The 18,392-nt window shown below is 36.8% G+C and overlaps 1 protein-coding gene across 2 annotated transcripts in view; it reads left to right on the top strand.

The window, feature by feature from the left end:
* The window catches only part of GSTCD (glutathione S-transferase C-terminal domain containing), a 132,080-nt gene that overhangs the window by 104,052 nt on the left and 9,636 nt on the right, over positions 1–18,392 (top strand). Inside the window, exons 8-9 of one of the 2 annotated variants that reach the window (XR_016393225.1) lie at positions 114–16,251; positions 17,729–17,839. Coding sequence is in view for 1 of the 2 variants with exons in the window: in XM_022567073.3 (XP_022422781.1) it covers positions 114–242; positions 17,729–17,862 (263 nt within the window). In the remaining variant the exon portion in view is untranslated. Of the gene's footprint in view, positions 1–113; positions 16,252–17,728; positions 17,863–18,392 lie in introns of those variants that run through there. The other variant, XM_022567073.3, reaches the window with a different exon arrangement.

Here is an 18,392-nt window from a genome sequence, read left to right as displayed (position 1 = left end):
GATCAATATAATATGATCTACATTATTAAAGCTAGTAAACACAGTAATAATACTTTGCCCTAATGTCTGAATTATGTTACTGAATATACTATTGTTTCCTGGGTACAATCTAGGTTACATTAATAGAAAACAAGGAATTATCATTAATTCGTGCTAAGAAGAGAAGTGACGAACTAGGGTTAAGCAACATTTGGTTCATTCAAGCAAATATGGAGTATTTTACAGGGACATTTAATATTGGGGTAAGTAATCAAGCAATTTCAATTTCTTTAATTAACTAAATAAGAATAATATGTCTTAGAGTAAATAAAGGTGATAATTTTATTTTCTTTGCTAAACAAGAAATTTATAACTTTTGTTTTCTACTGTCTGTAAAGCCTAGCCTATTAATGAATATTTCTTCATTCACAGCATATCATCATTACATGGTAGAGATAATATTTGTTCCTCTACCAGACAAGAATTTTATTTTCTTCACTGAAGAATCTCCAGTGCCTAAAACATTGTTTGGCACATAGCAAGTACTTAAAAATAGTTACTAATTGAATGAGTAAATGAATTCTAATGAAGGTGACTTCTCTTGGTTTATTTTACATTTTTAGAAGTTAATGAAAGAAGAGAAAAACAGAGAATATAATAGGACAATTAGCTTGTTAACAGCCTGTAAGTACTAGAGTTGCTTTTAGATAATACTTTCTTTAGCAAGGATTTAATATCTACATGTATTTTAAGTTTCCAATAGACAGAAAGTATATTGGTGATGTTTCTGAAACCTTCAGATCAAATTGTTACTGTTTGATACTACTAAAAAGACCGAAGATAAAGTGATTCTGCCAGTTCACTTAAACCCAGGGTTGTATGCTCTGGTGGAATTTGAGTTTCATTAAGATGTTAACATTGCTGTTGCTCTTGTATCTGTTTTAAATAATTTTTTCTTATTTTTATAGGACTAAGTGCTTAATATAGAAAACTACATAATAATATAAAGAAGAATAACCAGTATTTCTGCTAGTGAGAGATAAATACTGTCAAAACCCTTTAGTCTTTATGTATTTATGCACACAAACAAATGCATGTTTACACAAATGTTAACATTGTTGAGGTCATACTACATAGGTCCTGCTTTACCTGAAATTGTCATAAATACTTTACTCATTAATCATATTTCTTTTTTGTTGTTATTATAATGTAATTGTTACTATTATGTATATCTTATGCATCACTTAAGAGTTTTGATACCTTTGCCTAATCACTTTCTAGGTAGGTTGTGCTAATTTGCATTCCCAACTGTATATGTTCATATAACATATACAGTGGGCTTGTCTAGGTGGAATTCTTGTCCAGTCTCAGAAGTTCAGACCTTTTGTAGTACTTACAATTTTTGTCCAATGAAATTCATTTCTTAAATACGAACTACTGCAAATTTGTGGGGTTTATTGTTATTTTTATAGCCTAAAAAGTATACAGTTTGTTTCCTTTGTAGATATAATATAGATTGGTTATCTGAAGCCAAGCTTATAGAAAGAGAAGTAAACTTTTAAGAAAACTGTTAATAAGGTTATTCAGGAAAATAAAGACATCTGATACAGCAAATTCAAATTAAATATATATTTATATGCTGCTTAAATTTTACATAAATGATGAGGTAGAGGATAAAGCTTCTCCCACAAAACAAGCCATTAAACCAATGCCCATGTTACCAGTACACCAGGCAGAATGTATAAGGTAGCAAGATATTGCTGCCTATTTACTCACCTCTCAAATCACAAAATTCCTGGCCTATCAGCCTTACATCTCTTTACCCTTCTGTGGTTTAAAGTTGATAAATCATTCTGGCATAGTCTTGTAACTTTCAAGGTCATATAATTCACTAACACCAACTAACAATGCATATGTCTTTTGGGAAGTGATATTTTTCCCAAATATCATAGTAATGTATCCATAATGGGTTTTTTTTTCATAATTACTTTGTCAAGATATATGGAAAATGAATTAAAATTACTTGGAGGATTAAACCAAAATTAGATTTACTCTCAAGAATATAATTTGCGGGCTTCCCTGGTGGTGCAGTGGTTAAGAATCCACATGCCAACTCAGGGGGCACAGGTTCGAGCCCCGGTCCGGGAAGATCCCACATTCTGTGGAGCAACTAAGCCCGTGCACCACAACGACTGAGCCTGCGCTCTAGAACCCGAGAGCCACAACTGCTGAGCCCGCATGCCGCAACTACTGAAGCTTGCGTGCCTAGAGCCCATGCTCTGCAAGGAGAAGCCACTGCAATGAGAAGCCTGTGCACGGCAACGAAGAGTAGCGCCGCTCGCTGCAACTAGAGAAAGCCCGTGCTCAGCAACGAAGACCCAACGCAGCCAAAAATAAGTAAAATAAAATAAATAAATTTATAAAAAAAAGAATATAATTTGCCTAGGATGATAATTGAAGTATTGTCACTAGATAAATCAAACTAAATGCACCAGTGGCTCTAACTCTTGTATTAAATAGATTCCAATGAAAATACTGTAACTAGAGAGGAAATCAGAATAACAGGTATCAGAAATGCAAGAAAACTCCATTAATTCACAATTTTGTGGTATTTCAAATAAGGGTTTAGTTGGCATTTATCTTTGCTCAGTAAATGCCTTTTTCTTCTACTGTTTTTCTTTAGACATAAAAGTTAATGATGTAAACAAGATTTTAAGGGGAGAATTTTAAAGTCTTCGAACCAACTATCTTGCAGAACTTAAAACAAATCAATTATACATGAGAATTGAAATACTAATTATTATTCTTATCTCCATTAATACAACAACCTATATCAGGCAAAAATGAATAGATTTACTAATGTTGTTAAACTAGTGTGACTTGAAATAATGGAAGAGAACAAATCTAAATATTTTCAGGTCTTTAAACAAGGTCTTCCATTACCCCCAAGGGCTGTGCCTCCCCCATGTAACCAGAATCAATGAGGTAATACAGTGTTTGTTCCAAAGAGCATTTTGTAGTTTCTGATTTACATTGTGCTTACTTGAGAAATATATTTCTTTATATGTCCAATAAGCTTATAAATAACATTCAAAGTCTCTAATAACCAGATGCATTTCAACTTGAACAACAATGATATTCCGTTCTTGCTCTTAACATTTGCAAAGATTTTTAAAATATTATTACTGTAAGGCTTTTTTTTTTTTTTTTTTTTTTTTTTTTTACTGTAAGGCTTTTAAAATATTATTGACTGTAAGGCTTCAGTGAAGGGGGCCTAATCATATGGGAGCTTTGAAATTTTTCATTTACATGATATTTGTAATGATTTGTTAATGACATGAAATGTTAGTTATAATGGTAAACAGAGAAATTTATATAAATATAATGGTTAAGAGTATGCATTTTAACATTGAATTTAACTTGTGCTAAAGTCTCAGCTTGGCCACTTACTAGTTGTATGGCCTCATCCTCAATCCTCAGTTTTTTCATCTATGACATGGACATAACATATCTGGCTCATGGGATGTTGATACAATGTGCATGAACCACTTAGCAAGTAGCCTAGCATTTAGGAAGTACTCAAAAAATTGGTCCTGTTTTTACTCTGTGCAGTGTGATCTCAGCCATGTGAAAACTGCTTAAAAAGGATGAGAGGAAATTATGCTAATATGTATTTTTTTAAGGTGGCTATCTCTATATACTATGTAATAATATTTTTCTTTATTCAAAATTTTCAAAATATTCCATATTTAACATGTTACCACTTTATATTCAAATCATGTAAGCCATAAAAATAGAAGAAATAAATATATGTGCTTAATATTTTATAGATAGATACCTAGCTTATTTAGCCAAGAAAGGCTAATAGGACCCTAAGGATTACTATAAGATATCTAAAAGAATTCTGAACATATAAGATACGTAACATACGTATATAATTATATATGTATATATAATTTCTTTTAAAACAAGTATTTGATTATCATAGAAATACCTTTTTGTTTTGTTTTTAAATACAAAACTCTTTTCAAAATTGAGAAACATCTGAGAAGGTTTTTTTTTCCTTCCAGTTTGAATGTATGCAGCTGTATGACCCTGAATTGAGTATGTGTTATGGACTGAAAGTTTGTGCCCCACCTCCACCACCAAAAAATTCATGTGTTGAATTCCTTAACCCCTCATGTGATGGTATTAGAAGGTGGGACCTTTGGGAGGTAATTGGGTCATAAGGGTGGTGCTCTCTGAGTGGAATTAGTGCCCTTATAAGAAAAGAGCTTGTGCCCCCTCTTAGCTCTCCACCATGTGATGATACAGTGAGAAGACAGCCATTTGCAAACCAGGAAGGGAGTCCTCACTAGACATCAGATCTGCCAGCACCCTGATCTTGGACTTCCTAGCCTCCAGAACTAAGAAAAATATTTGCTGTTTAAACCACCAAGTTTATGATAGTTTTTTAAGAGCAGCCCAAACTAAAACAGTATATATCAATTATCATACCCTTAAAGGGCAACTTAGAAAAGATTGCTTTAAAAGTGGACTTTTTAAGGCTATTTTTTTAAGAAGTCTATTATCACCTTCTTGTCTAGTGCAATATAAATAATCTTCCTTGTTGTGAAAACTTACTTTATAAGATTTTACTTTTTAAGACCTAATTTATTATGTGTAGTAATACCTATGCTCTCAAACAGTATAACAAAAACCTTGTTGTCAAACAGTATTACGGAAAGGACCATGACTATGGAAAAACACACTTTGCATTGAGAAACAAAAACTGTGTCAGTGCTGAACAGCTTGCCCACCGAAATGTTTTAGTTGGGTAATTTCAATAGTAACATAGAGTCATCTCAAACAGGTGATTGATTTCTAACAGTATTGGTGAATATTTTCTATTTATCAATATATATCAAAATCTCTAAACAGTTCATTTTTGAGTTATCTGTATTTACTTTTTTTTTAACCAAAACAATTTTTAATATGATTATTTATGATTCATCAGTGCTGAGTGCTTAATTACAAGCTCATTTCTAGTTATGTATGTTAGTATACAATTAAAAGAAGCATATACAATTATAGAATGTAATTCAGTAACACTTCTGATGAATGATTTATGTAATCCTTGTTTTAAAGGGAAAGGAACTTGAGAAATTATATATTCTGCAAACACAATTTTTAAAAAATCATTAAGGCAATAAAGGACTTTCCAGGTGAAGGTGGCAGATAGAGGTATTGCAACCCCCTTCTCCCCAAGAGAGATCAGACCCCCAAATAACAAAGAGAACAAGAACCAGAAAAATCATACTCCATCCTTAATGAAACAATGTTCAAGATTCTATAACTTGAACTACAATATTTGAAGATAGAAAGCAGACTGAAGAAAAAATTAGTAGAGAAGAGGAAAATCAAACTTAAACGCATGGGGAGAGGGAGGGTCAAGAGGGCTATCAGGAAGCAAGTCACTTTGCTCTCACAGAATCCCAGAAAATTTCAGGAATTCAGGATACCAGAAACCACAGAGGAAGGGTATAAGAAGGGGCTGGAATCATGTTTAATTAAAAATTTTATTTAGAGACCCAGATTCCCACCACCACCTTGTGTAGGCAAGTAACTATTTCCCCCAACTCCTGCAAGAGACTGGAAGTTTATTCTATGAGAAAAGTATAAGAGACTCCAAGTATAGGGAGAGAAGGGCAAGAATGATGTGACACCAAAAATAAGAACTAAGTGCCCTTAATTCCAAAATTCGTTCAGAATCTAGAATCATCTCCTCAATCAGAGATTAAAAGAGCCTCCTTTACAGAATCAGAACTATCCCCAGAGAAAATACTATAGCTGTAATTTAAAAAAAAAAAAAAAAAGCCAGCTGGCCACCTGGTCACCCAATCACTAAGGAGGCCCACCTTCAAGCCTTTCATTCAGACTTCTGATCAACTTTTTAATGATTCACTCTTATACGAAATGACAGCCAAGGAATATCAAAACGTGGAAAACTTCCAAAATAGAAAACTTCCAAAATAGAAGCGCACCTTCAAGCCTTTCATTCAGACTTCCAATCAACTTTTTAGTGATTCACTCTTATATGAACTGACAGCCAAGGAATAACAAAACGTGGAAAACTTCCAAGATAGAAGAGACCAAAGCAACAAACACAACGAAAGGAGAGATCAGAAAAGATATTGCATTAATGAAACAGGGATAGAATGAAAAAGAAAAACTATCAGAGAACAAGAACTATCAGAGAACAAGAAAGAACTTATAAACACATGTTAGCCAAAATAAAAAGCAAGGAGAAAATCTAAAAGATGAAGTGTAGGACATCATCTGAAAAAAACAGGACAAAAAAAAAAAAAATAGAGATAGGAGCTGAAAGAAGCATTTTTTTTTTTTCAAATAGAGATTTAGTCCATGAATCCAATACCTCAATATTCTCAATAATAGGAGAACCAGAAAGAGAAAACAGATAAAATGGTGGGGAGGAAAATATCAAAGAACTAATATAAGAAAATCTGTCAGGATGTGTTTCTCTTGACTGAAAAAGCCTGCTTAAAAAATGACCTAGGGGCTTCCCTGGTGGTGCAGTGGTTGAGAGTCTGCCTGCCGATGCAGGGGACACGGGTTCGTGCCCCGATCCGGGAACATCCCACATGCCGTGGAGTGGCTAGGCCCGTGAGCCATGGCCGCTGAGCCTGCGCGTCTGGAGCCTGTGCTCCGCAACGGGAGAGGCCACAACAGTGAGAGGCCCGCGTACTGAAAAAAAAAGACCTAAAGCAATGCACATTGTTATGAGGGAAAAGCATAAAAAAATTTTTTTAAATGGATAAGTGTTTTGATAAAAAGAGAAGTTCCTAACAGCTTCCAAAGAGAAAAAAGAAAAGAGGTCACACAGAGAAAATCTGGAATCAAAATGCCATCACACTTCTCAATAGCAACATGGAAAGCTAGAAGACAGTGAAGCAATGCCTTCAAAATTCTAAAGGAAAGTTTCCAACCTAAAATTTTATGCCTGACCAATCAATCAATCATGTATGAAAGTAATAAAGAAAATGTCAAGGTCTCAAGAAAATGTGCATCAGGAAACTATGTAAAAGATGTGCTTCAGGGCTTCCCTGGTGGCGCAGTGATTGAGAGGCCGCCTGCCGATGCAGGGGACGCAGGTTCGTGCCCCGGTCCGGGAAGATCCCACATGCCGCGGAGTGGCTAGGCCCGTGAGCCATGGCCGCTGAGCCTGCGAGTCCGGAGCCTGTGCTCCACAACGGGAGAGGCCACAACAGTGAGAGGCCCACGTACCGCAAAAAAAAAAAAAAAAAAAAAAAAGATGTGCTTCACTAAAATAAGAGAGTAGGGCTTCCCTGGTGGCACAGTGGTTAAGAATCCGCCTGCCAATGCAGGGGACACGGGTTTGAGCCCTGGTCCGGGAAGATCCCACATGCTGTGGAGCAACTAAGCTCATGCGCCACAAATACTGAGCCTGTGCTCTAGAGTCCGTGAGCCACAACTACTGAGCCCACACGCCACAACTACTGAAGCCCGCGTGCCTAGAGCCGGTGCTCCGCAACAAGAGAAGCCACCGCAATGAAAGGCCTGCGCACTGCAAGGAAGAGTAGCCCCCACTCGCCGCCACAAGAGAAAGCCCGCGTGCAGCAACAAAGACCCAACGCAGCCAAAAATAACTAACTAAATAAATAAATTTAAAATGAAAATAAAATAAGAGAGTAGATAATAAAAAGGAGTAAGTGGTATCTAATCAAGAGTGGGTGAAGAGAGTTCTTGGTATGATGGCAAAGGGAAGTCACAGGACCAGACAGAGCTAGGTAGCAGACACAGAAAGCAGTGAGTCCATGTTTTAATAAAAGGTCAGGAGGCCCAGGAAAGATGTCTTCAGGAAAAAAAAATGGAGCTGGCCAATTATTTGACAGTTTTCACACAGTGGAAAATTTTACCATAGAGCATTTTACAGAACTTCTGTGCAGGAAAAGTCTTGGATGTTAAAAAAAAAAAAAAAAAAGTACGGCACAGGTAGTTTTGATTTGAAAGAGCAGTATACATTGATTATATAGAAAAACAGAGGTGGATTTCAGGAAAGAAAACCAATGAGTTGAAAAGCATTAGCTTTGGTCACCAGATTTTCTTTCGGGGTAGAGAAGTATGTACGGAACAAGGAACTCTTTTTGTCATTACATGCCTTTTAGCATTATTTGAGTCATTACGTGCCTTTTGGCATTATTTGAATTTTAAAGCCAATTACCTATAACATAATTGCGTGAAAGTTTTTAAAGAGGAGCAACAGAAGCGCACAACTGGGACCAAGCTTGCTTCTAAGATATCTGGTTAAGAATCCTTCTTTGAGAAGCAAAGGCTCAGAGCATGATTGGGTTGGGGCAAATTTAGAGGTCATTCAGTTCAACCTTCTCATTTTGTAAATATAAAAGTTGAAGCTCCACCTGGGGAACAGGAACATAGCAAGTTAATGTGAGAGCTGGGACTAGAATCCAGTCATTGACTTCCTGTTCACTCCCCACATCGAAAGAAAGGAGTAAATGGGAACATAGAGAATTAGAATAACTTTTGGTGTCAGAGAGATTGAATTTAAATCTTGTCTTCATCATTTGTGACCTTGGACCAGCCACTTGGCCTTTTTGTAAAATGGGGAATAACAACACCTGTATGCATGGTTTGGACTAGGAAAAGGCTAATAAATGTTAAATGAATCTTTAAAAAGTAAACAAACAAAAACCCCCCAAGGACAGGATGCCTAGTACAGTCACAAATACATCTAGCACAAGCTTAGTTTTGGGAGTATGAATAAGGCATAGTCTTACTATCTGTCAAAATATGTCTTACATTAAAAATCAATACATACTCTTTACCAACATATATGTTCTTAGACTGTATGTGTATCTTTACCAACATATGTGTTCTTAGACTATGTGGGTATCTTTCTCAACATATATTTTCTTAGAGAAGAACCAATCAGTTTGTCTAGAATCTTGCCTTGTTTTTTAGAAGCTGCCAGTTGAAAGGCATTCTGAGAGTGAGTGATGATTAATTTTGTTTATTTACCACCACATATAGCAAAGATACGTGGATTGAGGTCTCCTGCCTGTTCGGTTATGTTTCATTGGCTTACATCGTAAGATGTGTTATAGTTAAAACTTTTATGACATATAGATTAATTGAAGTAGAAATGTGAAGGAAAGGTCCTTAATTTATAGTCTGTGAATTCTGCAGCATTTATTTGGATCAAAAATATTTACATTTACTTTGGAATATGCATTACCTTGGCCAATAGATAAGTTTACAGTTCAATTTTTATCCTTTATTAGAATTCAGTGTATGTACAGAGAACCACAATACTGAATTTTGGGGGGTCAGTCAGTGAAACACTTGTTTGCTATGTTGTCAGCGAACCATTGATTAAATATGGGTGTTTTTCCCCCAGCACATTAACCTTTATTAGATACTCATAGTTTATGTTTTGATACTCTTTCTACAGTTGTCAGATCTATCAGTGTGTATATTAATAAATCTATCTCTCCATTGTATGTTATATTACAAACTCTCTGGGTCAGATGCTTTAAATGTAATTAGAAATTAGATTTCATACCAGTTTCTGTAGATAGGAATGGTTTAAGAAAAAAATTTAGATGTATTTCTCTTCATCCTTTCCTTTCTTTGTCACTTCCTTTATGTGTAACCAGCACATATCCCCTTCCTTCTTCTCTTAAATCAGTGGTGAACCTAAGAGTGATACCCAGAAATTCTTCATTAAAAAAGATGGTCTCTAAGGTTCCTTCCAGCTCCAAGTATGTTGGTCAGAGAAGGCATAGCATGATGTAATGGAAAACCTGTGAGCTTTGGAGTCAGACCTGGATTCAGAGTTCATCTGGAATGTTTGCTGGCTAGGTGATCTTGTCATGTTATTACAAGAGATAATAAGAGCTATTTAAAGTATTAAATTTTTTTTAAAAGAATTAAATGATTAAATCAAGAAAAAATCTATGTAAAGATCTTGACATCTAGCAGACACTGCATACATGCTAGTCCCCTATGGTGTTGTAATTCCAGAAGATAGTAGGACCAATGTGATGAATAAAATGAGAGGAAGTATACAATAGTCCGCCCATATCTGTGCTTTTGCTTTCCTCTGTTTCAGTTACCTTTGGTCTGTCATGGTCCGAAAATATTAAATGGAAAATTCCAAAAAGAAACAATTCATAAGTTTGAAATTATACACTCTCCTCCAACCAGCCCAGGACATGAATCACCCCTTTGTCCAGGGTTTCCATGCTGTATACCCTCTCCCCCTGCCAGCCACCACCCACACCCCCAGCATAGGAACAAGCATAGTATAGTTGATTGACCCTTGAACTACATGGGTTTGAACTGCACGGGTCCACTTATTTTTTTCAGTAAATATATACTACTGTACTACATGAGCTGTGGTTGGTTGAATCCACAGGTGCAGAACCATGGATAACGAGAGCCAACTCTAAAGCTTTAGTTAGATTTTTGGCTGCGTGGGGCGGGGGATAGGGGGGAGAGGTCAAAGCCCCTAAACTCCGCATTGGTTAAGGGTCAACAGTATTTATAGAGTTCGGTACTATCCCTGGTTTCAGGCATCCACTGGGGGTCTTAGAACATATCCCCTGTGGCTAAGGGGGGACTACTGTATTTGTATAGAGTAGTTATCTAGGCTGGAAGACTCCAAACTATCTGAGTTGGGGTCCTTAATTTGTTGTGTCACCTGGAACAAGTTACTTGACCTCTCTGGGCTTCAATTTCCTCATCTTAAAACAGTACCTACTTTAAGATATTTGTACACCCATGTTCATAGCAGCAGTGTTCACAATAGCTGAGGTGGAAGCAACCCAAATGTCCATGGATGGATGAATAGGTAAACAAAATGTGGTACATATATATACAGTTGTCCCTTGGTATCCATGGGGGATTGGTTTCAGGACCCCCTCATATACCAAAGTCCGAGGATGCTCAAGTCCCTTATAAAAAATGGCATAGCATCTGCATATAACCTACACACATTCTTTCATATATTGATACCTTAAATAATCTCTAGATTACTTATAATACCTAATAGAATGTAAATGTTATGTAAATAGTTGTAGGTACAATGTAAATGGTATGTAAATAGTGGCTGGTGCATGGCAAATTGAAGTTTTGCTTTTTGGGAACTTTCCGGAATTTTTTTTTAATATTTTCAGTTCGAGGTTGACTGATCTGCAGATCTGAGACCTGCAGATATGAAGGGATGAGTGTATACAATGGAATATTATTAAGAAGTCCTATCAAATGCTACAACATGGATGAGACTTGAGGACATTATACCAAATGAAATAAGCCAGTCACAAAAAGCCAAATACTGTATGATTCCATTATATGAAGTATCTAAGGTGGTCACATGCATAGAAACAGAAAGTAGAATAGTGGTTACCAGGGGCTGGAGGGAGGGAGGGAGAAAAGGAAAGTTGTTGTTCAATGGGTATAGAGTTTCAGTTTTGCAAGATGAAAACATTCTGAAGGTCTGTTTCACAATGATGTGAATATACTTAACACTATTGGGCTGTACACTTACAATGGTTAAGATGGTAAATTTTATGTTCTCTGTTTTTCTACCACAATAAAATAGGTAGAAAAAATAAATATATATAGTACCTACTTCATAGGGTTGTGCATTAAACAAGTAAATCCATGTAAAGCAGTTAGAATAAGCACTTAGCATTACTCAAATCTATATTATTATTATTAGCATTATTATCAGTGTCACTCCATGCTTCAGGAACGTGCTTTCTGCTGTTTGCTGCTGTGCTTCTTGCTCCTTTGCTTTCGGAATTCCTTTCTATCCTACAAGGCCCTCCTCAAACACCACCTCCTCCAGTTCACCATCCCTGATTTTTCCCCATCTGAATATCCCACTCCCTCCTTTGATGTTTCTATTTGTACTTTTAATGGCACTTAATGCATTCTGTCTTGTATAATACAGGTTTGGGTACTACTTGGTTGCTGTTGGTGTGTAGTGTTTTACTCTTCTTTGTATCCCCTGTGAGTCACACATGTTAGCACATGAAATAACCAGAACTTTGTGAGTTGCTTAAACCTATGCAATTTGCACTTGAGTTAATTAATGTATTACGTGATTTGGATTAAGTTGTCACTGTTGACAGAGCATCAGAAAGGGATCATAGTTTTGACCTTTGTATTCCAAGCCACTACCATAATACTGATATATAGGAAATGCCCAGTGATTGCTGAGTGAATTAATGAATGAACCGATTAATGAATCAATGAATTGTGCAGTTTCTAGAACTATTAATAATTATAGACTTTTAATGATCAATAAGAAAGAATAACAAATTCCTCAACAAAATCACTCAACTTCATGTTGCTGCAGAAGCTCTCCATGCCACTTGTCTCATGATTTTTTTTTCGTGTATTTATTTTACTAAGGATTGAAATAAGATACAAAAATGGAAATGGTTGATGTGAATCTTAAGGCTTAATAGCTATAGGTTTTCATCTGCATTCATTTTCTATTTCTGCTGTAGCAAATTACCACAAATTTGGCAGCTTAAAAATAACATATATTATCTCAACATATAACAAATGTTATCTTAAAATAACATATATTATTTCTGTAGGTCAGAAATCCGGGTGAACTCAACTAGTTTGTCTGCACCAGGTGTCATTAGGTCAAAATCAGCTGTTGACTTGGTTCGGCTCTTACCTGAAGTCTCTGAGGGAGTGGTCCCAGGACTGTTCAAGTTGTTGGTAGAATTCAGCTCCACACAGTTATAAGACTAAGGTTCCTGTTCCCTTGCTGAGTCAGACGGGAGTCGTTCTCAGGTTCTACAGCTACCCACACTCCCTGTCTCATGGCCTCCTTCACCATGAAAGCCAGTAATGGTGGGTCAAGTCCTTCTCTCTGACTTTTCTTTCTATTTCATCTCTTGTTTCCTGCCTGAGAAAGTTACTTTTTTTTTTTTTAAGAAGATGTTGGGGGTAGGAGTTTATTAATTAATTTATTTATTTTTGCTGTGTTGGGTCTTCGTTTCTGTGTGAGGGCTTTCTCTAGTTGTGGCAAGTGGGGGCCACTCTTCATGGCGGTGCGCGGGCCTCTCACTATCACCTCTCTTGTTGCGGAGCACAGGCTCCAGACGCGCAGGCTCAGTAGTTGTGGCTCACGGGCCTAGTTGCTCCGCGGCATGTGAGATCCTCCCAGACCAGGGCTCGAACCCATGTCCCCTGCATTAGCAGGCAGATTCTCAACCACTGGGCCACCAGGGAAGCCCAAAAGTTCTTTACTTTTAAGGCCTCACATAATTAGATTGAGCCCACCCATGTAATCCAAAATAATCTTGTTATTTTAAGGTCTTTAATCTTAATTACATCTGCAAAAATTTCTTGCCATGTTGACGGATTCCAGGTATTAGGATGTGAACATCTTTAGGAGATCATTCTGCCTACCATACCATCCCTGTCTCTTTTTTTTGCAATTTATTTGTTTACATAACCATGTCATTTGTCCTTTAGAGTTTCCTGCAGTGTGGATTTTGCTGATTTCATCCCCCTGGTTTTGTTGCACGTACTACCCTGTTCCCTGTATTGCCTAGAGATTGCTACTTAGGTCTAGATTGTAGAGACATAATCAGATCCAGGTTCACTTTTGGGATAAGACTACATCACAGGTGGTGGTGTGTTCTATCAGTAGACCCATGTCTGGTTGTCTCTTGTATAATGTGAGCAGCATTCATGGTCATTGCCCCAACTCATTATTTCAATAAGGATTGCAAATTGCTGACAGTCTTCTATTTTAATATTCTGCCTCATTTACTTTCCTTTATCAACTATTTGGTTACACTGAGGTACAGTTCACATAGGAAAGGCCAGAGAAAACTTTATTATTTTTCTGTATTTTCCAGTTTTCAAAGTGAATTGGTTATATGCCAGATGTGACCAGTTAGGCTTTTTTTTTTTTTGGTATAATTATTATTGACTCGCCAATTTAATATTTGAAATACTTCAGTCCACTGATGTTACAGTTCTCATTGATGCTTAGATATTCCCATTGGCTCCTGAGTGTTTTTGACAAGGCTTCAATGGTATCTGATAGCATCCATGCTTTCAGTATAACAAGACGTTCCAGCTCATCTTGTGTATTTCCTGCCTCATGTCTGACATCAGCTATGTCTCCATGGAGCTCAAAATTCTTTTAAGAGCAGATGCTATTATTTACCACAGTGTAGGTACTCGGGATGGTCATTGCTACTGGTTTGGTCTTTGTTTCTAGGCTTTTCAGTCATCTGAACTAGGCAATACCTTTTATTTATTTATTTATTTGTTTGTTTGTTTGTTTATTAAACAAAACCTTCATGGGTTCATACTGATACTTCCAACTTAAATTCAGCGCTGTGGGATTTTAACCTAACCTCACTTGTCTATCTCTTATATTTTCTTCTATGCTAAAAACAATTCTGTTTCCTGATGACATAGCATGTTTCTTGTTTTATCCCATAATATGCACATTAGAGTTCTAAAACAACAAACAGTAACAATAATTACTGAAAATAGTTTTGAGAATTTTTAAACGTTATTTTTTATGCAATAGCATCTTCCATAGCCATGTATAGTCTTCATTCCTTTTTATAGCTGCAGAGTACCCCATTACATTTATTCTACCAGTGCTCTGTCAGTGGGAAATTGGCTTGTTTCCATTTTGTTGTTATTTCAAATATTACTTCAGTGAATAAATCTTTTTATATGTTTGTCAGAGTGTCCACTGGATAGATTTTATTACAAGTGAAAGCACGAATTACACATAATTTTGCTGAATATTGCTAAGTTCTTCCTCCAAAGGGTTGTGACATTTTTGTATTCCCACCAGCAATATATGATGGTATCTGTTTCCTTACAGTCTGGCTGATAGACTGTTATCAAATTTTAGGATTTTTGCCACACTAATAGGTGATCATTAGATAATTATCTTAGTATAATTTCAATAATTATTTCTCTTATTTTGAACAATATTGAACAACTTTGGTTTATGGCCTATTTGCATACTATTGTTCACGAACTGTCCAAATCTTTTGCCATTTTACTATGAGATTATTAGGCTTTTTCTTTATATTTAAAAGCTTGTTATATATTAAGGATATTAACCTTTTGTGCTATAAATTGCAAATCTTTTTCTCTCTTTATCATTTGTCTTTTTACATATAATTTTTGGGTTTTGTCATTTGAAAGGTTTTTTTTTTTTTTCATTTTTACTTTGATGTACTTATTAACCTTACCCCTTATTATATGTGGACTTTCAGACATAGTTAGGAAATTATTTCCCACCCCCCTAGGTTATGGAGAAATTTACTTATGTCTTTTTATCTGTTAATTTGTTTTTGCATGTTAAATCTTTAACCCATTTGAAATTTATGTGTGGTGAGAGGAAAGGATCTAATTTTATTTTTTATAGAGCTATCAGGTTAACCCAACGTCACTTATTAAAAAGTCCATCTTGTCCCCAGTGGTTTGAAGTGCCACCTTTGTTGCATGTTAAATTTTTGTATTCATATGGTTTCATTGATCTATATCATTATTTGCCTGTTTTTTGTTTGTTTGTTTTGCGTTACGCGGGCCTCTCACTGTTGTGGCCTCTCCCGTTGCGGAGCACAGGCTCCGGACGCGCAGGCTCAGCGGCCATGTCTCACAGGCCCAGCCGCTCCGCGGCATGTGGCATCTTCCCGGACCGGGGCACGAACCCTTGTCCCCTGCATCGGCAGGCGGACTCTCAACCACTGCGCCACCAGGGAAGCCCTATTTGCCTGTTTTTTTCTGACCTGCGTTTGATGGCATGGAAATTAGGAGCATGTGATGCAATAAAACCTTTTAGACCTAATAAAATCCATCATGTAAATAGTTCTTAGAATTAGTTGTTTTGTTTAAGTGAGGGAAATAAACTCACTCTTTAGCATGTAGCAAAAGGAATGTGAACCTAAGTAAAGGGAGATTTATAAAAATAAATTGTCGAAACTTTTCTTTAAGAGAGTTTCATGGGGAAGTAGCCTGATGTGATTAACACTTGAGGTCAGGCTCTGGGTCAGGATCCCACCCTTCAGGAGCTGCTATGTTGTGAGCATATTCTTCATTTCCCCGAGCTTTAGTTTCCTCACTTCTCAGATGGAGATAATAAAATCTTTCAGGGCTGTTGTGAGCACAGAAGGATCTGCGCACCGTCACCCAGCATAGCTGCCAACACATAAAGGGCACTAGGTGAGTGTTGGGTCTCTTCTCTCTCCCTCCAGGGAAAAATGCATCTATAATTTTTACTATGAGGTTTTCTCCAGCTACTCACGAAAATAAGAACTAGCCCGATTTTTACCCTGCAAAGCTGGTTAAATAAAGGGGCAGATGAGAAACCAAGATTCTTTCATTCTCCAGTAGTTGGTGCTGCCTTCACTGGACGGCAGCCTGCCTAGGCTCTTTTTTCACGGTGGGGCAGGAAGGGAGGTTGACAGCAACCATAGGGATTGTTGACTTCTATGGAGGTGATGGACGCCTGGTAGGAGGGGAGAATTCAGGAACAGTGTTGCGAGCAGAGAGCTTGCTTTCCTCTTCTCAGTACAACTTTGTTTTTGGTTTTCCAGTTCAAAAGGGGAATCTGACTTATACTTAACATCCAGAAATTTCCAGAAAATCTCTTTGTCTTTACCCTAAAAGTGCCTCCTTACCCTGAAGTTGAGAGATTTGTGTCTAGAAAGAACAATTATTATCCAATACAATTTGCCTCTGTTCAGAATGAAATGGAGATCTGAGCATTTTTCTGACAAAATGCTTCATCTTTCAAGATCCCTACATCTGATTTTCTTTCAGGGTTCTAGTTTTCCTTATTTAGTCTAATAATTTTCACAATTGTCTACTTTAGATTGTAAAACAGTATAGATATATTTAAGGGATTTGTTCCAAAAACATGTTTTAAAATCATTTTAAAGTTATTTTTCTTTTCATGAATTATTGATGTGCTAATCATGACTTCAATCCGTAATGTTTTTCCTTTTTAAATAAACCCATTAAAAATATTTCATACAGTTCATCATTCAGTGTTAAGAATTGTAATTATATGAATATGAACAGGTGCTACATAAATATGATTTGATCAGTTTTAGACAACACTGATTAGAGTCTATTCAGACAGCATTTGAAATACTGTTTTCAAATACACTTCTATTAAATCTTTGCAACAGCATTGTCAGTATTATTAACCATAGTTTATGTTTGAGGAGACTGCGGCCCAAAGAAGTTCAATTTTAAGCAGCCCAGGATCACACAGCCAATTGCAGTTCTGGACTAGAAATTCTGATTCCAATGTAGAGTTCTTTCCGCAATGCTACAGCTGAACTGAATTTTCAATCAGCAAGAGCATTAGTTTAGACATGCATACATATTGAATTCTCCATATTTAACATGACATCAGATTTTCCATTGAATGAATCCTGTGCTTCATTACAAATGTTCCATTTGTAATCTTGCAACCTCTTGCTTAATTTTCTTAATTAATATGAATAGCTAATTAGTCCTTTGGTATGTCCAAATGAGAACTATTTAAACTACTATGAAATAATATTCTGGTAACTTGATACCTCTTAAGGAACAGTCCTCACAAAAGGTTTTTTTTTTTTTTTTTAATGGCACAAAGTAGCACTCTTAGTTAAAAAAGAACTTAGTGCTGATGTCTGGTTTTGTTTTCCAGGTGGCGTTGCATGCTTGTGGAGTGGCAACAGACATGGTGATTGAGCAGTGCATCAAAACACGGGCTTCCTTTGTCACGTGCCCTTGCTGTTATGGTTTCATTCAGAACACCTCAAAGTTTAATTTTCCAAAAAGGTGAAATCTTGTATTCTGCCAAAGGCACCAATATGGGTATTAAATTGGTACACAAAACTCATTTGGTATAAAGTTGCAGGGAGGTTTCAGTTTTGAGCTCATTTCCTTTTTCCACAATGGCAAGTATTGTTTATAAGCTGTATAAGGAAGAGAGGATCTCCTCCATGTCTGCCCTTGATTTTTTTCTCCTAAATCCAGCTCTTGCTGAAATTTAGAAGCGAGTGTATACAGGAGTCAGCTGACTGGAAGTCTGCCAGCTTCAGCACTTCTCTGTGTACTTCTAAATGGAAATCATCACCTGTGAGAGGCAGTAGAGTGTAGTGGTTAAGTGCTTAGGACCTGGAAGTATTCCACCTGGATGCAAGTATTGACTCCTCATGCTTTTTTTTTTTTTTTGTGGTACGCGGGCCTCTCACTGTTGTGGCCTCTCCCGCTGCGGAGCACAGGCTCCGGACGCGCAGGCTCAGCGGCCATGGCTCACGGGCCCAGCCACTCCGTGGCATGTGGGATCTTCCCAGACCGGGGCACGA

This window comes from Delphinapterus leucas, chromosome 5 (genome assembly GCF_059928025.1).
Source record: "Delphinapterus leucas isolate spDelLeu-1000000601 "Yukka" chromosome 5, BTC_Dleu_Yukka2, whole genome shotgun sequence".
NCBI classification, from domain to species: Eukaryota; Metazoa; Chordata; class Mammalia; order Artiodactyla; family Monodontidae; genus Delphinapterus; species Delphinapterus leucas.
Note: the sequence above shows the minus strand (reverse complement) of the source record. Positions and strands in the feature narration are given on the sequence as shown.